Here is a 25,431-nt window from a genome sequence, read left to right as displayed (position 1 = left end):
TTAACAAACATCAACATGTTTTAATTGAAGGCTCCTGAGTGGCGCATCCAGCAAAAGCGCTCAGCATGGAGTGCAGGATGTGCCCTATAGCCTGGGGATCGCAGGTTTGAGTCACTATGTCACAGCAGACCGTGACCGGGAGTTCCTAGGGGGTGGCGCACAATTGGCCTAGCGCTGCCTAGGTCGGCAGGGGAATCCACGGCTCACCGTGCATCAGCGACCCCTGTGACCGATAGGACGCCTGTGGTTCTGCAATGGAGACGCCAGATCTGTGTTGTCCTCCGGCGCTATAGGTCTGGTGGCCTCACTGTGGATCTGCAGTGCAAAAAATGACAGATTGGCAGGAGCACGTTTTGGAGGACGCATGCTCCAGCCTCCGTTCCCTGAGTCGGCAGGGGGGCTGCGAGCGGTGAGCCGAGGATACAGATAATAATTGGGCACACTGAATTGGGGAGAAAATCGGGGTAAAAAAATTGGAACCGACTAAACTAAAAAAAAAAAAAAAAAAAGAATGTTTTAATTGTACAAATTGCAACCAAATATGCTGTGTAATATCCTACTGAATAATCATTAATAACCAATATATTAATTTTTTTTTTCCACACAGACACAAACGGAAGCTGAAGGCAATCGTATCTGGTTCTACGGGTAAGTTTAACGTATTTTTTTAAAAAATCAACTAATCACAGTCAAGCATTTGTCAAAATTCCAGTACGTCTTATATCAGTTAATATGAGGTGTGCAGAGGGGTTCATTGTAGAAGAGATGTCATCTCGCGCAGTTTGGGTGAGACGCGAGTTCACTCTATATCAGTTAACATGAGGTGTGTGCAGGGTGTCTCTCGTTGTAGAAGAGATGCAGTTTGGGCGACACAATACAATATATAATAAGAGACCCTACACACCACGTATTAACTTATTATAAATCACATGAATGAAGATTGTACTCTGGAATAGCCTTAAAATAAAAAAGATTTAGATTTTTGTTATGTTCAGTCCAGAATCAACTGCCACAGCCCTTAAATAATGCGTGTAAGCCTACAGGAGCTGTGTTGTGGTGAGACTATTTATTAAAGACAAAAGTGTAGCTGGAGAAACTAAAGACATTAAGAACACATTTAAGAAAGAGTGAAGTTAATAGGGTGATACGTTTTACACAAGGGACTAGGTATTTTTTTTATCTTTGTCTTTCCACTCTCTTCCAGGCAACCAGGGATTCATGGACATCTTAGACATGCCCAACACCAACAAGTACTCCTTCGAAGGGTAGGGTCAAGATGCACATGCTCTGTGTGTGATCCTGGGGGGTTTCAGGGTTATTTTGTTACATTTAAGTATTTCAACAAAGCTCTCTTCTGAAAAGCCTGCTCAAGGCTGATAGTGGTGTGGGGAAGCATATCAGTGTTGCACGAGGCTTCACTTGGACGGTGGTCTGTTCCTTTTCAGTGGATTTGTAGAAGCAATCAAATAGAATCAAAGTGTTCTTCTGAAACATCACAGAAGGGTCGCCAACCTTGCGAATTTTTTACTGACAAACAGACATACAGTGGTTGTTTTTTTACTGACATCCTTTAAAAAAACTTGAACCAATGAAACATTATAAAATGTTATTTTTATGTAGTTACCTTTCTTATTATCTTTTTATGATCATACTTGGCCATATTTGCAGATCATTTGCTTCGTTGGTCTGAAGCAGGTGCTGTTTTTAATATAATAGTTAGACTTTGATCCAGAATGTCTGTAGACAGTTGATTTATTTTTTTACAAAGTTGATTTATTTATTTTTTCTTGCTTTTACAAGGTTCATCTGAAAAAAAAAAAACTCATTCTAATTTTTGTAGTACTGTGTGGCAAAGCCAACAAGTTGAAGGCAAACTTGGCAAGTGTAGGAAAGCGTGGCTCTGCGCTAGCTGTAGACGGGATCGCAATTTTGTGCCAGTATTCATCAGCTGCCAGATCCTGTCTAAGATCTGTCAAGCAAGTCACTTGGAGCATAAATTCAATGTATAGGCTATCCAGCATATCGCCAACAACAGTCTGTAGGAATAGCATTGCAAGCTGGACAGTGTCTCCCAAGCTCGCTGTGCTTTGGCTACTTGGTTGAAGAACGCATGCTAATTTCAGCACAGTACCGTTAATTGACATTCGTTTTTTGATACTTCTCACTGCCATCACATAAGGTGCATGTAACTGTAATTGTGCATTAAGATCCACAATTCAAGTCCATAAAAGTTTGGACTGCTGGACTGTCACAAGGAGACAGGTGGTGCAGTGGGCTAGTTCATGCTGTGCTGTTCTCCTTGGAGCACTGGGTTCAATATAGATCATTCATTCCTTTATTTTTAAATAATTGGATAATTTCCTATATAGTCTGTGATAGAGAAGCTTTTCCCTGAAAGTGAGATGGCATGGTGAGCTAATTAACTACCATGTTGTGCTGTTCTCCTGGAGTACTGGGTTTAAATCCAGCTCATGGGTATCCTCTCCTACCTTATCTTCTTACTCCTCCACTTGGCAGTTCTCCTCCATCTGTGGAATCATAACCAACATCATTACTTACCTCTTCAGCCATCTTCAGGGAGAGAAGAGCATAGGATTAACCCACTGCACCACCAGCTCCCACACAAAGGTTTAGCATTTATTATAAGGAAGAAAACATAAAGGAAGGAATGAGCTGGATTTAAACCCATTATTCCTGGAGGATAGCATAACATGCTAGTGAATTAGCCCACTGTGTCATCTCACTTTCAGGGAAAACCTTCTTTATCATGGTCTATATAGGAAATTATCCAAGTCTTTGAAAATAAAATAAGAAATCAGCAGGATTTAGACCCAGTCCTCCTATCATTGTCTATAAAGTAGATTATCCAAATCTTTGAAACTAAAGGAAGGAATCAGCAGGATTTGAACACAATCCTCCAAAGAGGAACAGCCCAGTACACTAGTGAATTATCACATTGCACCATTTGGGAGAGTAACAGTAACTCTGCTGTTTACAATTGGTAGTGAAGGTAATGAACTTCAGCAAGCTAGACGGCTTTAGCTTTAACTTCTTATCCAATGCTGCCATCATGTAGCTATTTAGTAGAACTGCTAGTTCAAGTATTATCTGAAGACAGCTCAGTATCCCTTTGAAACCCCCTGTGCAAAAATAAAAAACAGTTCCAGGAAGTGGAACTGATACGTCATGCCTTCAACAACCTGGATTGGATAAAACAAGTTACAGAAAGTACCCGACTCCTGATTGGCAAACACAACTAGCGAATCAAACTGAAAAACAATACCTAAATTGCGCATCTGCTTAAAAACATATTTTATGATTAATAAACAATGTTGGAGTACAGGTGTCCATATGAAACACAAGTGTGTCATATTTCAAACCATAGGCTGGCTTTGCATCTCTCCAGACTGGCTCACTGGCCCTCGTTTCTGCTTGATTTGGCTATTTATTGATTCCAGGGCAAACCCGGTGTGGCTGGATCCGTACTGCCGCAACCTGGAGCTGGCAGCCCAGGCAGAGCATGAGGACGACCTGCCAGAGAACCTGAGTGACATCACCGACCTGTGGAACAGCCCCGCCCGCACACACGTACGTACACACACACGCACGCACACTGAGGCACACAGGCGACCACAAGTGAAGCAACACACTGTATGTAGAAGTCTTCTAGTCAATCCCTGCATAGCTACTTGAAGTCCCTCGGGTGGCTGTGTAATGGTTAGGATATCATGGTTGTCATGTTTTAAATGAGGGTATGGTGAGATCTACTGCAACATAACGCCCTGCTTTGTATGTAATAGTGTGTTACACTGTGGCCATTCGACAAGTTTACCATGGTAGTGTTGCAGTTTTACCATGTTTAGACTATGTATTTACTGTTTTTTTAATATGCTGTACCAAACCTCACTATTCTTCACAATCCTTACCTGTGCTTTTACAATGCTTTCGCTGTGCTGCTCCTTCATGCACTCTGCCCCTCATCTCTCCCCGCAGGGCACGTTTGGTCGAGAGCCTCAGGCGTCCAAACCTGAGGATGACCGTTACCTGCGTGCAGCGATCCAGGAGTATGACAACATCGCCAAACTGGGCCAGATCATGAGAGAGGGGCCCATCAAGGTAATCCAGAACCAGAACTGAAACCAGGCTCTTAGAGCAGCAAACCAAACAGGCAGAAATCCCTCCGGCTCCCAATTACAGGGATGGATAAGACTCTCATTGCATAGCAGTTTGATCTAGTCCCTGTTTTTTCTATGAGTTTAATAAGACACACCTAAGCTTGTTACCTGTACACTGGGGCTAATCAAGCTCATATCAAAACCTGGAAAGAGTGAAACTGCTATGCAATAGGAGTCGTATTCCCATCCCTGCAGTGGAGTTTATCTTGGAGTAACATTGTCAGTAACAGCCATTATTATACAGAAGGAGTAATAGTTTAAAATAAATGTTCTTGATTCTTATCATAACCATTAATGCAATAATATACAATAGATTAGAACTGCTGCTGCTGGTGGTGTATCTGCATTTAATGTGTTGTAGTTCAAACCAGTCCAATGGGCTTGCTAGCTTCCAAAAGCAAAGGTATTGTTTTTAAGATTTACAAAATAAAATGACCAATTTAAAAATATTCGGAATATTCTTTTAGTAATACCAGCTATTGCCACACAAACACTATGATCTGCTGGAAGTGAACTGTCAGTGGCTGTGAATGCTTAGGATTTCAAATGACGTTTAATATATTTGAGTTTCTGCACTCCCATGGAAAGAACACCTGGCAGGGAGTGGTGTCTCCGGTCTGTACCCCGGCTCTCTGAACGGTGTCTCTCGCTGCTCCTAATACAGATTGTGTTGCCATCAGGGTTCGCTGCTGAATGTCGTCCTGGATGATTATCTGAGGCTGAAAAAGCTGTTCGCAGCCAGACTGGTCACCAAATCAACCAGCAACGGAGACCAGTCCTCTGTGACTGAGGTGGGAGCCGAGTGCAGAGTTTTCTCCTGTCTCGCCCCGATCTCCTTCCACACTCGCTTTGCAGTGTGTGTGTGTGTGTGCTGTGTTCACTTTCAAAGGGTTTTACTATCCTCAATACTAAAATACACTCCATTCTCAACTCCTGCACTGTCACCCTGCACCTTAAAAGCAGTTCTGGTCTAAACACTATTCTCAGCTTTCCAGCACTGTCATTACCCTGAAACTTCATAATTAGCACTAGTCTAAACTCTGCAATACACTACTGTATCTTACTGACGACTCCTGTCTCTTATGGTATAGGAGTGTTCCCTCCAACATCACTATCCAGTGTCCTGCAGAGATGCATGGGAGTGTGGTACTTTCAGAAACACAAACGTTTTCACAAGAAGTCTTTCTACTTTTAGTAGTTCTAAATTTAGCACGATTGATTGTTTTAATAGTTATGAGCAATTCTGGTACTTTGACTTTTTTTTTTAAGTTGTGCTTTTAAGAAAGGGAGAATCTGGTTTCAGTAGAAAAAGTGGAAAAATAAAACAAAGTCTTTATAGTCCTACAAAAGAAAAAATAAAAAAAGGTCTAAGTCCAGACTCGATTCATGCAATCTCCAAGTATCCAACACTGCGCACAGCACTTCTGAGGCTGTATGCTCCGGACTGGGTAACAATGTGTGTGTGTTCCGATAGATATGTAGGTCCAAGACCCCGAAGTGTTTCTAATTGCTGTCTGCCTGTGCAGCTAATCCAGAGCGACCTGGACGAGGATGAGGAGGAGGAACGCAGTCCTGGCCGTGGAGGGACTCTGCGCTTCAAACACAAGCTCCCCGTGGAGTTCAAGGGTCCCGACGGGATCCACACCGTTCACGGCAGCACGGGCACCCTGCTCACCTCTGACCTCAACAGCCTGCCTGAGGATGACCAGAAGGCGCTGGTGAGGTCCCTGGAGGCCCTGCACAGCGAGAGCGGGCCCTACAGTGAGCGCAACGCACGCACAGAGTCCGCAAAGTCAACCCCGCTGCACAAAGCCAAGGAGGGGATCTCTGGGAGCCCCCTAGAGATCACAGAGCTATGACTAGCAGAGGCCTCGCTGGTTTGATAGGGCAGGGGAGCCCTCCGGCCAGGGTGGTCCAGGACAGTGGGGTTTGTGTGCCGTTTGTGGGACGGGAAGTTCAAAAAAAGGTTTGTCACATTTTATGGGAGCTATCGTGGAGAAAAAGCCTGTTGGACATTTGTGACGGAAATGCTCATTTCTTAATGCTAGCAGGCAAACTGTTAAGACGACAACACAAACGCTTCAATGTGCAAACCAGAGAACGATACTTCAACTAGACTGTGCACAGCCAATCAAACCAGCAAGAGGCCAACCTTAGTTATTTTTCTAATTTAATATTATTATTACATAGGGAACTTTATTTGAGGGTGAATGAGAATCCCCAATAGGGGAAGAACCTGGGAACAAGAATCAAAAACAGGACTGATCTCGAGGCAGCAGATATACAAGATAAAGGTTTGGAGAAAACATTCAGAATGGAAAAGACTGATAAGCACAAACATAGTGACCTACAATAGTATGAGACCTGAATAAGCTTCTTTCCAGAGGCTTGACACTACGATTTTAAGAGGCGTTGCCTCCACCTGCAGTAAAGAGCAGTCCTGAGTTTTTTTTTATGGGACCTGGTTTTCAATGCAGGGATTAAACTCAGAACTGCAAATCTGGATTGCTGTACTTTGCTGCTGGGGAAAAAAATAGCCTATACTAAAGATTATGGTTTACTAAAACTGGGCTTGACTGAAATGATGCAACAACCAGTATTATTGAACCTTCTTCCTATGACGTCAGCTTGAGATCAAGGAATTTATTTGACTATCCTGGCATGCTCCGTCCATTTAAGAATAATGGAGCATTTCTGTCCAAATTACAACACTGCCACTACTACGGAAAATTACCCCCCCCCCCCCCCCCCCCCCCCCCCCATTTATTATGGTCAAAATTAAAAAATAAAATTAAAAAAAGCTACATTTGAAAGACAAGCTGATTTTTTTTTAATTGTGTGTGCGTGTGTGTGTGTGTGTGTGGACAATTTAATTATTTTGTCGTCCCTGCCCCCCAGTTTTGGTTTTGTATATTTGTTTTTATTTAATAGTTTCAGGGATATTTGTTGCAAATCATGTTGAATGACCTGTAATAATAATAATAATAATAATAATAAAAAGAATCAATATGCAACAGGTTTGTTTTGTGAAATCCTTTGGATAGGTTCAACAGGTTTATACACTTCGCAACCTCCTAGCCAGAGAAGTGTTGGGAACCACATTAGAGCGATTGAGCTGAGCAGAAGCATATTGTATTTAGAAATGCTAAACAAAACATTGAGAAAGACTTTTAGTCGAAATAGTCCTAATTTAGAAAAACTAAAAAGAAACAAGTGTTTATAGTTATGGCAATTGTAGTAGAAGAAACAATGACAACATTTTTACTGTAAGTTGAAGTCTTTCTCATGGTCTGCAGACCCAATTGTTCAGTTTGCCTGGTAAAACTTTTCCAAGAAAGGTTCCCTCCAAGTCAAAAGTCCACCGTGCCAACATAAGGAAACTTAACTGGGGCAGAGTAGGTGGAGGTGCTGCCACCGACTATTGAGAATACCTTGTGTTGTGTAGCACGAATATTTCTTGTATTGGTGCTGTAAACCTGGATTGACATCTCAGGCAGTAGCGAGAGGCAGGGAGGGTTGGTGGAGGTCAATTCAAACCATGGTCCCGACTGTAAAGGGAGATGGGGTTATATTTACCTGCGTGATTACTATTGGTAGCTGTCACAGATTGAAGTCTGACATAATGTGAGAGTTCCCTCCTTAGTCCAGTGTATGCTTGACTTTTTCATGCCAAGCACATGATTATAGATGTGCAGGTGAACCTATGCATAGCTTTGCAAGTAGGATGTAGGTCCAATGCAAGGTCTGGAAACATATTGAAACTACCAGGAGGAAAACCAAGAGACCAGAACATTTTTGGTTTTTTAAATTTTTTATTAGTAGTCTGTCAAAAGTTAGATCAGAGTGCAAGACATTGAGATCTTAACAGAGAAACAAACAAAAAAAACAACAAGGCTTTATTTATTATTAATTTATTACAAATCTGCAGGTATGAACCAGATCACACATTGATACTGGCATGCCATTACGACGCCCTGATACCTAGGATCAGGAATCAATCAGGATGCGCAACAAAAAAAATTACTGCCAAAAAAATGAATAGAAAGCTTGTATTAGGAAAATAATTAATAATTTAATAATATTAATAATAATAAATGTTATTCTTGTGATTTTAAAGACACCCATTTCATCATTTGCCTTGAAATGCAGTTCCCTAGCAACTATGGGTCCTTCAATCTAAAAAAAAATATATATAATCACAGTAGCAAATGCCTTTCAGGAGTCAATTAAATGCAAGTATCTCAGCTAGCCAATCAGAATGCTTGAAAATAATTGACTTGCATGTCCAACTCTCTCTTAAACCCTTTTTGTACATCAGGTTAGCAAATAACTTCTACCTCCGCCTACACACTGCCTTTCTGTATGTAAAAAGGATGGGAAATTCCTTGTAAAATAATAAATTGGAACAGGGATGGAGTCATACTGTTTCACACAAAGCAGCCCCAGATAACAGCCAGCTCTGTAGTTACAATAATAATGTAGTTCTTGGTTCACTCCTGGATAGTCAGATTCTTGCACCCCAACTTTGGAGAAGTATATTGATAAATCATTCCCACCCTAACTCTTCACACACACACTAATATATATATACATATATATATATATATATACATATATATATATATATATATATATATACATATATATATATATATATATATATATATATATATATATATATATATATATATATATATATATATATATATATATCTGGATTATAATGGGACACAATGGCCTTGGCCATCTAGTGTTGGAACAGAAACATTTAAAAGCCATCAGAAATATACCCACAACCTAAAAGTAGAATAGTCCAACTTCAGTGCTCTGGTTCAAGGGCCCCCAACCAATTCCTTATCTACAGTATTCAAATCTCCCATTTCAATCCCTGTATTCACCCAGTGCATCTAAATGGAGAAACAGTTACTGGTTACAGTACAAGTCACCCCTCTTCCTTTCTAAAGAAAACACACAAATCTACTGAGATAACATTCCCTCCCCCCTCACTCAAAAATGAGGGACAGTTCCCACATTAGCATGGTATTCTTGCACAGCTAGGTTACACACTAAATGCAAAAGCCTGATTCTCTTAAAAAGGAAGGTGAACAAGAAAAATAAAAAGCTGTCATTCTGAATCTAATAAAAAAACAAAAAGAAAAATAAATTTGTCCCAGTTGTCTTAATTTAGTTTTTTTCTTTAGTTCCACACATGGCGCCTGCAGTGTTCAACAGCCTGAATGGGGTACAAAAAATAAGACAATTAACTATCGATTTCTTTAAAGAAGCAGATCAAAGTCAAGTCAATTTTAGGTTGAACGGAGTGGTTTACTAGTGTTACAGCATTAACAGTTATACTGCTCTATTAATACAATTGTTTTAGTCATAGGATGGGTATTTTAAACAATGCAAACCCCCAAATCCAGTACTGAAATACCTTCAATCAATTGAATTCCAAACCAGTAATCTGCTGACAGCAACATGCAAATAAGTTTACGCTGGAAGAAGCGTCCCTATTACCCTGCACCCTCCAGAGTGTCACTATGGTGTTTAATCACCACCTACACTACACTAATACAGGCCTGGCATTTAATTATGGACACTGGAGGAGTGTGTTGAGGAGCCTGCACTGAGGACAAGGAGGCATGTAATTCACTCACATTGCAGCGGGAGGCAGTGTCCATGTTCTTGCACCAGAAGGACGGTCCCCAACTGCATTGTTCGCTTCCCAGCAGATTGGGTTTAGCTGCACTTGCGCAGACTCCCAGTTTCTGAGAGACAGACAGAAATACACACATACATTTCAGTTCAGGTCAGAAGAGGGTTATCGTACCGATTCGATATAGCTGGGCCCTCAACGCCTGTCCACGGGTCTTCATTCCAACTTAAGCTCTCAATTTACATAATTGATCTAACTGTTCAATTGGACACATTTAATATTTGTCAATGTCTTTTACAGTTGATTTTAAAAATTCACTTCACAAGGTGCACTACACATTAAATATTTTTGAGGCATGGAGAGAAGTGTTAAATTCATCAATGTGCACCTTTAAGTAAATAAAATAGTCCATCTTTTTAATTATATATGTTATATAGTATTACACACACACACACAGTCTTTAAGATACACATATGCATTAAAAAAAAAAAATTTCCTCAGGTCATACAAAGGCTGTAAGCATGTACTCACAGTGCAGACGAAGTCAGGATCCAGCATCTGCAGCAGAAGCTGAACAAGCATCGGCTCATACTGCTCCACCAACTGGTCACACTGCAGAAGAGGACAAGACAACATAAAACCACCAGCTCATAATTAAAATGGGGCAGGGAAGGGGGTACAATAGACAATCATGCGTCTATGTACAGTCTCTGAAGACTGCAGTCGTTTCACAACTTAATGCAACAAGATGACAGCAAAGCAGGGGGTAGGACACTTCACACAGAGAGTAGCGAGTAGGGAGAATGTTGTCAATGCTGAAGCAGTTGGATCCGACAAAGTTTTGTGGTAAACCAGCTACTAGGAGCCGGACAAGCACACCTGCTTTGAACTGACAATGGCTCTGAACAGGGGATCAATCAATCAATCAATCAACCTACTCCTCCAGTCCCACCAGCCCCCCTCACCTCCTCTTGCATGGCTGCAGGCAGGAAGCTGCACACTTTCTGCACAGCAGCCTTGATCTCTGCCTCCGTGGCATTCTGCTGCAAGATCCCGTCAATATAACTCACTGCCATCTTGCACACCTGGCAAAAATCTCCTGCCTTGAAGCGAGCTTGGTCCACTGCCGCTGTGGAAATACAGAGGAGTTCAGAGTACAAGTGAAGTCTCAGACACTGTACACTTAACACACTGCAATAAATTACAACCAGCAGAATTCCTTATTTACAAAACATGTGGCATAACATAGCACACGTTACAACACTTACTTGCACGTAATGTTATAGCCCAAAATAAAGATATTTATTTTATATATATATATATATATATATATATATATATATATATATATATATATATATATATATACACACACACATACATACATACATATATATACACACACACAGTACCAGTCAAAAGTTTGAGTACACCTGCTTGAAACCAGGTTTTTAATGATTATGCTTTTAACTTTATAAACTTGTTTATAAACACTTAATATTTCATTATATGATACGTGTTCTTATATAAGCTGATAATCATAAGTGAATTGGATTCAAAAATTAAATTTTTAAATGAAAATGTAAATCTTGTCAATTTCAATGTCACCCAAAGCAAGGGGATTTCAGTCTGAAGCCCAAGTCAGTTAAAAGTCTGAAATGTTTATAACACAGTGTTAGAACACTGGCCCAAGTATAAAAGTGTCTTTGTTAGATGTTCTCTGAATTAACTAGCATGTTACCTAATTAACCTTTTGTGAGGGTCCATGATTACTATAAATATAGGTATCATAGGCACAAGAATGTAAGGGGGCAGAAAATGGCAAAATACGCTCTGTTAAGCAAAGAAAAAAGTCTGCAATTACTTATAGAATTGAAGGCCAATCTTTAAGACAAATCACAATAACTTTGCAAGTATCTATAACTGCTATGGCCAAGACCATCAAACGAATTGAAGAAACTGACACTCATGGGGACCGAACAAGGTCAGGCAGGCTAAGGGTGACCTCAGAATCGGAGAACAAGTTCATTCGAGTCACAAGTCCTCGAAACTGGCGATTAACTGCCCCTGAAATACAAGCTCAGCTAAATGCTACTAAAAGTACAGATTTTTCAACATCAACTGTTCAGAAGAAATTGCTTGAAGGTGGCCTAACTGGAAGAATTGCTGCAAAGAAACCAAATCACTGTTTAGAGGAAGAGACTTGCCTGGGCTAAAAAACACAGAAAGTGGACGTTTGAGGAGTGGAAGTCGGTCTTATGGACCGAGGAGTCAAGATTTGAAATATTTGGGTCCCAACGCAGAGAGGGTGAGCGCATGAGTTCTGCATGTGTGGTTCCCACTGTCAAGCAAGGAGGAGGCAGTGTCATGGTCTGGGGTTGCTTTGCTGGTGACAGAGTTGGTGATCTTTACCAAGTCCATGGCAAGCTCAACCAGCATGGCTATCATAGCATGCTTCAGAGGCATGCTATTCCATCAGGATTACGGCTAGTTGGGCAGTCCTTCATTCTTCAGCAAGATAATGACCCGAAACACACCTCAAAGTTGTGTAAGAACTATCTGGCGAAGAAGGAAAGTGAAGGACAACTCAATCTAATGACCTGGTCTGCCCAGTCTCCAGACCTCAATCCCATAGAACTTGTATGGGACGAACTGGACAGAAGAGTCAAAGCAAAGCTACCCACAAATGCCCTACATCTCTGGAAATTGCTGCAGAAGAGCTGGGAAGACATGTCGGGTGATTTCCTGCTGAAACTTGTTAACTGAATGCCTCGTTATTAAGGCAAAGGGTGGCTACTTTGAGGAATCCAAGATTTAGAGACAATTTTCAATTTTCTTGAACATTGCTTTGATACTCCTTATGTTTTGTATATTGTAACATGTGTTTTCATTTTCAAGTATTTACAGAAACGTATATGACGTAAAACATTGTCGATTATAAATAAAACCTAGTTTCCAGCAAGTGCACTCAAACTTTTGACTGGTACTGTATATACACACAAATCTTACAGCTCTCTGGTGGTCCATTTAATAAAAGCTACATGATACAAGCCACCTGATGTACAGGATGGCAGCTGCAGCAGGGTGAACTCACGGATATAGAGGCGGCTGGCGTCCTTGCAGAGCCCCAGAACAGTGCAGATGGTCTTAGGGTCAGCCTGCTGCAACAGCAGCTCGATGATGGCCTGGCCGTAGGATTCAATAAGGTCGTGGCACTGGGCAGAAAGGGTGGCGGGCAGGATGGAGCAAACCTTCTCTACAGCGTGGATTACCGACTCCTGAGAGAGAAAGAAACTTTAGGAGTGGGAATCTGGAGTGGGCTAAACCCCATCAGCACCACTTCACAAATGAGAAACTAACACTATGCTTTTGCTCGTTAAGTGCGCTTTCTTTATTTATTTTAAAAAGTGGGGGTGAGTTGAAAGTTTTCAAAAACTCTGAAGTATCCATCAGATGAAAATTCCTAATACTATATTTTTTTCTTTTCATAGGTTTCATAACCCAAACACACATTTTATTATTAGAAGTAGAGCAAAAAGGAGAACAATGTGCATAAAAGCAACACTTTAGGATGCATTTCCCCTTAACTGAGCTTTGATTTAAAATGTGCTAAGCTGCTTTCTGCAACACCCTTAAACACAAGGAGAAAACAAAGTGAACATTTTACTTCATGCACTGTGCAAATACTGTATAATAATTAAAAAAAACCTCCCGTACCTCAGTCTTCTCCTGCTCCACCATGCTCTCGATCTCCTTAATGACATACTCACAGACAGCACACTGTGGGGAATCACGGGCCTTCACCAGTCTCTGCTAAGAGGAGGGTGGAGAGAAAGGGGGTCATCCACCAAGACATTTATATTTACAATCATTTCAAAACTGAGCTGGGAGTCCTCTTTGTGGTTACTATTATTGTGATCATTTTTTTTATTTTCTTACATTAAAAAATAAATAAATAAATGGCCACACACAATGTTATTCGTGTCTAATGTTAAAATACCAAGTGAATCTGGCCTCAACATACAGGATGATTTTGGAGCACAATGTTTCTCCAAGAGCTAGAATTGAATATAGTGCTGTAAATTAACAAGTAAAACAAAATGGAGAGAAACATGGTGTAATGCAATTTCAGACAATAAAAAAAGTAACTTAAGTGTTTGATATGAATACAATTAGCTTTAAATGTTGAAGAAAGTTTTCACAAAGCTTCAGCAATTATGATGGAATGGGATTAACAGAATATAAAAATTAGTAGAAAGTACTTTAAAAAGCTTTGGGAACTACCACATTACAGACAGTTAAAACTGTATTTGAGGATCATGGAGCAGTACACATAGAACGCAGTGATAGAAACAAGACTCTCGTTCCACAGCAGTTTGATCCATTCCCAGTTTAATAAGACACCTGAGCTTGTTACCTATACACTGTGGATAATCAAGCGCTTGTTAAAACCTGGAATGGGTGAAACTGTTATGCAATAGGAGTTGTATTTCCATGCCTGTAAAGTGGAGGTACCTTGGCAGGTGCAGAGATCTTGGTGGCTGGGACAACCTTGGCAGCTGGGAACAGCTTAGCAGCAAAAAGAGTCTGCATGGGCACAGACTTCACAGAGGAGGCACAGAACCCAGCTCTGGCACAGATGTCTTGTGGTTTCTACAATGCAAAACAAGAATACGCAAAACAAGTATAAGAAAACAAGAATCAGAAGGGGGCATTTACCATGATTTTAGCAAAAACAAACATTTGCTTAACTTTAGTAGAACAATTTTAACAAAAATAACTGGTTATAACATGCATTTAAAAAATTAATCTAAAGGTGGTGGTGACATCCAATTAAACAGAGGGGAGCTGTTGAAAGACAGCCCACATTATCAAAACCGATACAATCTGAATTCACAGGAAAAATAATTGATCTGTCTTTAGTTCACTTGAGCCATTTCAATTGTAATTATATATTTGTATTAAAAAAAGATATATATATATATATATATATATATATATATATATATATATATATATATATATATATATATATATATATATATATAAGACATTTTTTCAATGCCCTCGGCAGAACCCTGTTTTTTTGTGCAGTTTTTCCCGGTAAGCCCTACAGGCATGCATCGCTATAGTAACAGAAACATCCGTGAGCTATTCCAGTAGCCTGCTCCACCTTTCAGTGTTCATGCTTTTACTCCATAGTGCCAGGGGTTCAAAAACAGCCATACATCAGGAACACTTTTACCAGATACAAGAGAGAAATAGGACTGTTTACCTTGTAACTCTCTGCCTTCTGCATCACAGACCACTTAGCTATCCAATTCTAACACCCTTTTACAACCCCCCCAACATCCACACCCACACACTTGTATCTGGTACCAGGCTTTAAAAATATATAATAATAATCGACAACTATAAAAGGTACGTGTTACTACTAGGGAGAAGCAGAACTATACACTACACCACAGCAAGTAAAAAAAAAAAAAAAAAAAAAAAAAGCAACTAGGGGTGAGGCTACTGAGTTTTCAGCAGACCTACCTGGTCCTGTAGTTCAGAATGGGACAGAGTAAGGGAGGAGGATGGGGGACAAAACAGAACAAAAGTGATTAAAGTCAGAATAAGAGATATTGCTAGAAGAGTAGCGTTGTTATGATGATGTTTTCCCAACATCTGTACTGTTTTCAGTTCCACTCTAAAATAAAATCATAAAATGAACCACCCTCCCTCTTTGAAAGACCAATGGATTTATTAAATCTGCTCCCCCCCCCCCATGTAAATTGCTTTCAGTTTTTTTTTTTTTTTTTTTTTTTTTTTTTACTGAAACTAATTTGTATTACACTCTTCCTTAGGTTTACTGTTTGGTGTACCCATGTAATTTAATATATAAATAAAACACTGGCTTTCTCCTTTGCACACATCCATGAAAAGGTCATTTTAGCTGTATGGAAATATAAACGGCTTTATTCCAAATTAAAAACAGGTGCAAGGAACATAATCTGAAAACTTTTTTGTAGCTTATACAAAACAAATGCACTCATTTCAGAAATGTACATATAACTTGTAGTGTACTGCGTCTTTAAAGCGGGAACATAACAAATTGTAACAACGCTACTGGCAAAGCACAGATCTTGTTTTAGCAGGGTTTCAGCTGCTGTACATTGTTGACGGAGCAAAACATACCAGCTCACATTCCACACAGCATGACTATACAATTACCATTGCTTTAAAGAATCGTTTTACAAAGAACCTCTAAACTAAAACCCTGATAAAATGAATGATGGAGAGAAGAAAACCTTTTGAAAAAGACAAAATTAAGGATAAAATATAAATCATTCCAGTACTTCTTTTTTGTCAAGTAATCCCAGAATTTCAATCTCGGTAAGATTATCTAATAGGATGCGATTTATTCTCTCCCCTTGTCCCAAAATAAAGCCACTTACCATGGACATCAACTGCTGGATAATAAGTGGAGCATACTGGCTGACATACTCTTTGCACTATTAGAAAAAAAAAAAAAAAACACACACATTCAATAACTCAGTAAAAAAAACAAAACAAAACAACCAGGATGTGTTTCCCGTTGTCCATTTTAACACCAACCCAAATATGTAACACATTTTTTTCGACGTACTTTACACATTTTACTACAAATCAAAACCAACCCAGTTTTACAATTAACGGATGGCCTAATGCTGCAGAACTAGTCAGACAGCAGAGCTGCATGAAGTAGCTCATCATTTGGTTCTCTTTGGAAAGAGACACACCCACCCACGTGAGGTAAAATTAGCATTGGACTAAATGGTTTGTGACCGATACCAAATGCAACACACATTCAGAGAGATGTATGGATTATGTCACCTGGGATATGGGTCCCTTAAAAGATATAACAAACCATGCAAGGGGCAGATTACGGCACTGCGTGTGCCACACACACACACAGCTCACCAGATCAGCCATGCCAGACCCCAGGAGGTCACACTGCTCCTTGATCTGCTCGACGATCCTATTCACAAACGAGGAGTTGGCCTTGGCTTCTGCCTGAGCATCGGAAACAAACGTCACACAATCTTTGCACACGTCTCCATCCTCCTAGGCATGAAGAAAGAAACACAAAACACATGAAGCAGGACATTAACCTCCCATCACCTTACATGAGCTGCCATCCAAGACAGTGGGCTGCCAATCCCTAACCCTAACCCTAACCCTAGGGACATTCCACTGCAGGCACATTTTTTTAAAAAGCTAATTTAAGTTAAGCAATTTGAAACAAAAAAAAAAAGTAATGTTCTTTAATACTTATTCTTATTGAAATAATACAAATTCATAAACAATCGAAATAATTAAGTTCCCTTTCTCTGAGTATATAATTCAATACATGGTATATACAGTGTATATTCCAAATAATTTAAAATTAAAAGTCCATTCATAAATACTGTACATCCAAATAATTTCTAAAATTGAAGTTTTAAATATAAATAAATCATTGTATTTAAAACATGTAACCCACCCCCGATTCTGGGCTTCTGATCAATTGTAACAAAACGGATTCAGCTCACTGGTATCAGAATGGCTTTGAACTGCTACACACAAAATGGCATTCTTATTTCCATCCCTGGAAGAGGTTCTCAAGATACAGATAATATAAGTGAGATATGTATGAAGGTTCCTCCCCTGTATCCCAGTTATCTCTGAGGATAGCTAGTCCTGCCCTCTCTTTACCGCAGGGGGGGCCTCCTCAGTTTTGCCCTGGGGGTACAGCAGCAGGGGGATGTTGGCGATGAAGGGGGACACCACCTTGGAGAGGTCAACCTCAGGAATCTTATTGGACAGGATTTGCTGGGCAGTGGCGGCAGCTGCACCCAACTGCTGCTGCAGGGATTTACACAGCCCCAGGGCACAGCAGGCTACATTTGGGTCCTCCTAAGAAATAAAGTTTGAGAAGATCAGTGGACATGGAGTGTGTTACACAAGACCCACCAGCCCCAGAATACTTGATTGCTCAAGGTTTAACAAAAGCCAGGATTTATTAAAAACATATTATATTAAAAAAAAAAAAAAAAAGGTACCGGTAACATAAAACATCTTTTAAAAAAAGCAATACATTATGTGGAATTGCAGAGTTGGAAGGTGTAGCGACAAGACAAAAACCTGCAGCTAGGGGCACACAGATTGCTCTTGCAGTTGAAAAATAACACTGTACCTTTATGCTTGACCACAAATCTAATAAGGTTTGAGTTCTTTGGTTTTTGGCCAAGAGTCACTTTCCACAAATAAGCTTGGTATGATCAGAGGGCCTGAGGGAAATTGCTGCCAAGCTGAAGGCAAGATGCACAGAGGTGATTTGATAAGACAGTCACATGCACAGGGCCGAACTACTCTGCCTACTGTTTGAGCAGCCCATTCATGACACCAACTAGCCACCAATTTAGATCCAATTCAATGTGTATTTCCTTTATTAGTTAAGATAAGTATGGCTATTCAAGACACCTGAGCTAAATACATTTGCAAAGCCAGTTAGAAGCCTAGTTCCAGAAACAGTTTCTCCAATATCATACCACTCATAGCATTCACAACTGCAGGAAAAAAAAAAAAAAGTGGTGGGGGTGGCTGGAGTAAAATTCTCCCAAACTTCCTGTTCTGCATTGCTATTAAACTGATAGGTGATCAGTCCTTCAACAACGGGTGATTGATAGACTCATTTTTGCAGTGTGAATGTTAAACGGGTTCTATAGTTATAAAAGTTTCGTATGAAAATAAGCCTTACAACTTTGATACAATCCTTGCTATTTCTGACATTACCTCACTCATATCCCTCATGAAGATGGCTTAGAAGTTGAACTGAAGCACAAACATGCTGCAATATAAGCCACTAGACACACACACACACACAGGAGAGATTCACCAACACAGCAACAGATTCTTACCAGCTCTCCCTTGATGATGCCCATGACGATGGGGAAATAGTTGTCCACCATATCCTTGCACTCACCGGACACGCCCTTGTCTGGGATCAGCTCACATGCCTTCTCCAGGTAGCCCAGGATCTCCGCCTGCAAACACAGACAAAGGGAGAGTGAGGACACCTGTTGGCTAAGGGTGTAAAGCAGCATCAGAATCACTATACAATACATATCACACTATGCTGGTTGTCACAACATCATATGCGTCACTAGACATGGTATGGTCCTGCAGGGCCAAGTTGAAATTAAAAGCATACCTCCGTCGCATTGTCCTTCAGCAGGTTGCCAACGACACCAAGGACTTCCTTGCACAAATCACATGGCACAGATTTCTTTAAAAAGAAAAAACAGGAAGGAACTTACTCACTTTGCCACAACCCTGAGAATTTGGATGCATTTGCTACAACAGAAAGACAGCATCAGGAAACAAGCAGTTTCACTTGCAATCTAATTTATTTAAACAAAGTACTATCATAAGGAACATGTTTTTGATTGAGTGTTTTGAAGTTAAGCATGAACCACACAATTAACTTTTACAATGGAGTTTCTGCTGGTCAAAGATTAGTAATTGACTTGTTTGCTAATCAAGCAGCGTCTCAGACCTACATGTCCGATACTCACTGCAGTTGGCTTGTTCCAGACGTTTTGCTGGCAGTGGGCCACTGCCTCACACTGAGACGCCGTCTTGACATTCTGGCACCAGTAGGGGGGGCCATTTGCACACTGTTCCTTCCCCAGCAAAGGAGAAGCCACAGCTGGGGAGAGGGGAGGATGAGATTAGGGGTACAAACCTCATGGGAGTGCAACAGACTTTGGTACCTCTCTTCAATCATACCATGAGAGAAAATAAATACATTCTTTTAAAGCCTAATTAAAAAAAAAAAAATAACAAAACAATCTAGATTTTTAAACAAACTTCTAGCTTTTTTAACATTACTGAATATTTTATGTTAGAGTCTTTATAGGTCGTTAAGCAGACAAATTTAAATGCATTTTCTATTGTGTGATAGGGAAGTAGGTGTTATTGTTGGCTAACCAGACAGTTTCAGAATTTTCCATCAAGTTATACCAATAATTATTTCACCCAGTTGTATAAAACCAGCACACAGAGATGACCAATTACTATATTTATTTCATATTGAAAAAAAAAGTCAAAAATAAGAAAAGTAGCATAAGCTAAACTAAATTTAAAATCACAACCTGCTGGAGAAAATGATATATAACTATTTCAATTCTACACAATCGGCATGATTTCTCAATAATTTATTTTCAATAAAATTAATTTAAAAATGCATTCTGAAGAACTCTGGACACCACAAAAATACAGGGCTTCCAAGTCACCCTTTTAACTTGGATATTACTCTGCGTTTCCTCATGGAGGGAACATCACACACATTGCACTATTGTCATTGCCTTTTCTGCAGGAAGAGGATCGGGAGAAGCAAATTGTAAAGTTGAGAAGTAGGAAGCTTGTTTTGGAAAGCAAGGACTGTACAAAAAAAAAAAAAAAAAAAAATGAAGTAATACAAATCCAGTTTTGAAATACTGGTTGGAAGCGGTGACTCAATACACACATGACCAGTCAGCTGTTCCTCACACAATAGAAGCAGAAGTATAAGGAATTATATTGTAGTTAGGGTAACATCAGTAGCCTGTGCTTCTGACCCCTGTTGCCAATTAAACGTTTAAAATTATGTTTGTGCACTCTGCTATGAATTATTCAAGTGATGAACTTCTCAATTTGACTTCTGCAAGCCCACAAAACATCAGAACCACCTTGTGCACTGCCAAACCAGAGATGATTTACCATTATCTAGCAGTATGGTAGTAAGAAATACAACATCACTACAATGTTGGGATCACAAACACACCCAGTCCAATTTAGAGAGCCAGATGTTTCTCACATGCAGGTTTGTTTGTTTCCCCTCCACTCCCCAAGGAAAGATAAAACCTGATAATGTTACAAAACTAGAAATAGTACTTATACTGGCACAGCAACTTTTAATCCTCTTTTGAAACAAATGTTACCATCAATGGTTATATTGCACCATCTGCTTGCTGGAAAATGAAACGGAAACACAGAGAAAAAGCCCACACATTCCTGTTGCTTGTTTTAGAAAGGGAGGCTAAAACACAAACAAAACACTTGACTAGCAAACAAACAGCCAGGTTTAAATCCCCAGGGCTATTGCTCAACAGCATGCAATATCCCCGGTCAGCTCTTGTGTGAAGAAAGTAGGCTGACCTCAACCTGAAAGGAGGGGTCGGCTTTATCAAATCTGCTCAACAACAAGCTTCTAAACAGGGACATTCTGTACTGAAGACCGAGGGGGAAGCAAGTAACACATAATGAAGAACTGAAAGACAAATGTCACTTGTATACCAAAAAAATAAGGAAATGGTGCAATGCCCCCTCCATGGACCAGTTAGCCTTAGTTGTTATTCTCAGGCTGCTTTTAAAAAAACTCCCCTATTGTTCCAATTAAAATTGAAACCGAAGCTTCCTCTTGAATGGGATGATAAAAACATTCAAATGGAAAAACTTATGTACAGTATAGTTTCATTATTTAATAGATACATACACACCCCCATCCCCCACACCAAATCAATAAAGGAAATAAAAGTGGGGAGGTTTATCACCAAATAAAACTGAAACAATTTACATAATTATCAATTTTGACCAGCCAGTACACTCCAAACATGCCCAGTAACAGACTACGGTAAGCGAAGGGGTCAAAACTACATTAACTGATGAGAAAACTGTGATAATTGTGGACTACCGTACCTCAGGGGCTGTAAAAACAACCATGCGTGTACAGTACCTCATGGAATTCACATTTTTAGTTAATGAGTGTTTACAATATACTGTAATTTCTGTAATTCCAAAACCGCACAATGACTGTAGTTAAACCAACGCGTTGAAGTGGAGCAAAACAAAAAATGTGAACCGATACCAGACAGAAGCGTACGGCAATTTCCATCTCAGACATGCAAGACATCTACTCAGACGGTCGTCCGTTTAAGTGAGCAATGGTCGGAACCTCAGCACTCCAGCTCCTTCCAGTATTAGTCAATAGGGCCCCACCTGATCCTTGCAAACGAGGCAAAACAGGGAAAATGCAGAACCGCAGGCGCCCTATCGGCCACAGGGAACCGTGGATTCCCCGGGCAGCACTCAGCCAATTGTGCACGGCCCCTAGGAACTCACGCTCACGGTCGGCAGTGACATAACCTGGATTTGAACCTGCGATCTCCAAGCTGTAGGGCGCATCCTGCACTCCCCGCGGCACACCTTTACTGGATGTGCCACTCCGGAGCAAGAATCAGGTCTATTTTTGTAATTTTACTCAATGTACAGTATAATTCAGAGCAGTCACTTCAGATGACTGTGTGACTTGCCTTGGTACAGGGAAGAGATGCTCATCACCAGACAACTACCCAAAAACAAGGGAAGTACTGCATCAGGATAAACTGGGTTCACCCATCACCGTAGGAATAAAGAAGGGAAAGGATATACATGATGAGGGGTATGGGAGAAGATAATGTTAGGCTAATGAGGTAATCAAATTAAAGGCTTGATTAAGCTTTAAAATGTGTACTACATTATCACTAACATTTTCAATGGAAAGAGATTTAAAAGATTGAAATCACGTAGATGAGATCGCTCCTTTCCAGTAAATGATGGCACATCATATATAGTAGAGAGCTTGCAGGAAACACTGCAGAAAAAAATACAATAACAAAGACTTAAACTCAGTTCTCTAAGTTTCAGTTCAGCAAGTTCACCTTACCAAGAAAAAAAAAAAAAAAAAAAAAAAAAAAACTAGCAGCACAACCCAAAATCAAAATCCGCAGAACTGAACTTCAGGTTTCCCTTCTGCAGCTAAAGAACTAGGGTACTTTCTGTTCCTTGGTTATGCAAGTCACATATAAAAGCTATAAATAAAACAGTGTCTTCGATTCAGACTAGAAATCCTGTATAAGAAAATAAAGCAGTCACTAGGACAGATTTGTCAGACCTCCTGTATATGTGTCACTGCGTGACTAGAACTTACAACACTAAAAGTAAAAACACATTTATAATTTAGTGCTCTAAACACATGTAGCTACTGATTTTACCCAGAATGGATTTACAACAGGGATTTAGATGCTGTAATTCTTTGTGGAATGTTTTTTTTTTTTTTTTTTTTGTAGAATTGCTGTGGTCATGTGAAGTAAGATAGGATTACTGCAGGTCATTAAGAAGTTCTTGGTATTTAGGGTACGAAATTGACAACTGTTCCCAAATACAAACCAAGTTGTTACAGAATACCAATCTTACCTTGCCCCTGGCTGGGAAGTGTGACTCTTCCCAGTGCCTGGTATACCACGTTCAACATACTGTACAATAGGTCACAATGCTAAAAACAAGCTTGTCCAGGCCTTTCACAAATTACATTTTTTTTTTTTTAAATGAAATCTTACACTGGTTCACCAAGTGTGCCTCTACAAGTACAGTACAGGGGATCCTTAGCAATTCTCCCCCAAACCCCTTACAAAATTGTATTATCTAGATCCAGAAAAAAAATTGTTTACGAAATAGTTTAATTTTAAAAACCATACCACTTTAAAAAGCAGGGGAGCAGCCAAGTTCAATTATGCACAGCAAAAGCACATGTACATATGTAAGTGGAACATACTCTATGTGTTCATATTACACTCAGTTGCACTGCACTTTAAGCATATTCTCTGGTCTATTGTTAAACTTGGAATGGGCCCAACTGCTGTGTAACGTACATACTGAAGCGCCATAATAATTGTTTGTGAGCAAAATATTTGGCTTATCACTGCCATAAGATCTATTCTGATGTCGAAATGTTGGCGATCTGTTGCAATATACAAAGTATATATTGTTAGTGGAATATGGTTTCGTGTCAAAAATGTTTGCGGGTTTTTTTCCCCTATACGCGAAAAACGCATAATAAAAGGCTAGCAAATATTTTTGGCTTTACAGGCTATGTATTGCTAATCACAGACCAAGTGCACTTATTTTTTTCCCCCAGTGAACCAAACAAGTGATTTTCATGAACCTCCCTAAATGGTGTTGGATTGCTGCACTATATATGTTTCAATCACATGGCAATACTGTCCCAAACACATCAGTGTGTTACAAAGAAACAAACTGTCCTTCATTATGAACAATTACATTAGAATCGCTTATTCTGAAGACTACTTTAAATTCAGTTCGTTGGAAGTCTTTTTGTTTTTAAACAAATCTGATTAGCCTATAATGTAATATACAAAGGTTTGGGTAATAAAATATTCACTCAAAAAAACCAAACAAAAAAAAAAAAAAAAATAAGAATATTAGTCAGGAAGAATTTAGCACGGCTTTTTTGTATTTTTTTTTTCTGTGGTTATACTTTTACATTCTATATGCATAACAAATAACTATTCTAGGCTTGATCTACAATACATGTATACCTGTGTTTAAATCTTGCACAACAATCAAACCAGCAAACAAAGGTGTTATTTAATGTTTTTGTATTTCGTTTTAAATTATAATTTGATTATCTTGCATTAACAATTAACTACAACAATAGGGTACAGTCAGCTTTTGTAAATCAGATTATCGTTGAATTACAGAACCCAATTCGGGCTGTTAAAATAAATTATATAAGAAAAATACATTTTATAGGTACTTAAAGTAGAATAATTGATTACAAATCAATTATCAGGACGTTTCGGACTAGAAGTCCTTCATCGGCTGAATACAAAACAGTACTTAAGAAGTTTATAAAAAAAAAAAAGTAAATAAAATATCCTTTTATTTTTTTCATTTCTTATTGATCACTTTGGTGCACAGCAGTCTTTATTTCTCAAGTGTGTGGGACAATAGCTTTATTTCTCAAAACATATCTATCTATATATATATATATATATATATATATATATCATATTATATATATATGTCAAAAAGAGCCAGCTATAACAAGAATGTTTTTTTAAAGATTTGTTTCAAACAAGAATTAAAGAATGCCTTATTGAGTGTTGTTACGCCCTACGCAGAAATACCACACAAAGTAGTAGATCAGCTTACTTTATAATATATCTTATATATATATAGCATATATATATATATATATATATATATATATTAAACAGAAACAAATGCAGCACAATCAAATATAAAACATTTAAATAAAAATAAACTTGTGGCGATTTACAATGCAGCAAATACAAATCATAAAACATTTAAATAAAAATAAACACAAATCGATTAACCATGTTGTTTACTTGCACCTATCGCCTTCCAGCTTGGTTGTCTGTTGAATGGCGTAATATTTAATCAAAACCGCCTCACTGTGTCTCGTCCTTTATCGTACTAATAATAATAACAATATATTAAAGTTTGTATTGTACCTGTGCAGATGAACAGAAGCGGGAGGAGAAACATCATCATGTTTTTGGAAAGTGATCTCTCTGTCACTGCACAGGGCTTTACTGCTGCAATGCGTCACTGAGCTATACACCGACTGCGCGTCAGGTGACCAGCGTGACTGAACAAACAGGAACGAGGAAACGACATGGGGGAACCAGGGAGTAAGGAAACCGTATTCCTCAACACTGCCATCTACCGCACAGGAGGCAGAAACACACG

At 39.3% G+C, this 25,431-nt stretch overlaps 2 protein-coding genes across 7 annotated transcripts in view; one reads left to right on the top strand and one right to left on the bottom strand.

Annotated features, from left to right (window-relative positions):
* Positions 1–6,935, top strand: part of LOC121326059 (cadherin-23-like) — a 142,817-nt gene extending 135,882 nt beyond the window's left edge. For 2 of the 3 annotated variants that reach the window (XM_041269209.1, XM_041269208.1), the window contains 6 exons: positions 608–648; positions 1,205–1,265; positions 3,459–3,588; positions 3,994–4,116; positions 4,856–4,966; positions 5,702–6,935. In XM_041269209.1, coding sequence (XP_041125143.1) covers positions 608–648; positions 1,205–1,265; positions 3,459–3,588; positions 3,994–4,116; positions 4,856–4,966; positions 5,702–6,034 — 799 coding nt within the window. In that variant the 3' untranslated portion in view covers positions 6,035–6,935. The remainder of the gene's footprint in view (positions 1–607; positions 649–1,204; positions 1,266–3,458; positions 3,589–3,993; positions 4,117–4,855; positions 4,967–5,701) is intronic. The other variant, XM_041269210.1, reaches the window with a different exon arrangement.
* Positions 6,936–9,117: 2,182 nt separating this feature from the next.
* LOC121325641 (prosaposin-like) lies at positions 9,118–25,327 on the bottom strand. 4 transcript variants are annotated; one of them, XM_041268468.1, is made up of 15 exons: positions 25,194–25,327; positions 19,413–19,546; positions 19,049–19,123; positions 18,756–18,881; positions 17,551–17,751; positions 16,777–16,920; positions 16,272–16,328; positions 15,370–15,375; positions 14,347–14,484; positions 13,549–13,644; positions 12,926–13,109; positions 10,797–10,960; positions 10,363–10,443; positions 9,833–9,943; positions 9,118–9,408 (listed from the first exon to the last, which is right to left on the bottom strand). In XM_041268468.1, exons 1-15 carry the CDS (start codon positions 25,231–25,233, stop codon positions 9,373–9,375), a joined length of 1,593 nt encoding a protein of 530 aa, XP_041124402.1. In that variant the 5' UTR covers positions 25,234–25,327; the 3' UTR covers positions 9,118–9,372. The 4 variants fall into 4 exon arrangements, with proteins under 4 accessions (XP_041124402.1, XP_041124403.1, XP_041124405.1 ...); XM_041268469.1 differs by having other exon boundaries at positions 13,549–13,641; XM_041268471.1 differs by lacking the exon at positions 15,370–15,375 and having other exon boundaries at positions 13,549–13,641.
* Between the last annotated feature and the right edge of the window lie 104 nt (positions 25,328–25,431).

Source organism: Polyodon spathula, chromosome 13, assembly GCF_017654505.1.
Source record: "Polyodon spathula isolate WHYD16114869_AA chromosome 13, ASM1765450v1, whole genome shotgun sequence".
Classification (NCBI taxonomy): Eukaryota; Metazoa; Chordata; class Actinopteri; order Acipenseriformes; family Polyodontidae; genus Polyodon; species Polyodon spathula.
Note: the sequence above shows the minus strand (reverse complement) of the source record. Positions and strands in the feature narration are given on the sequence as shown.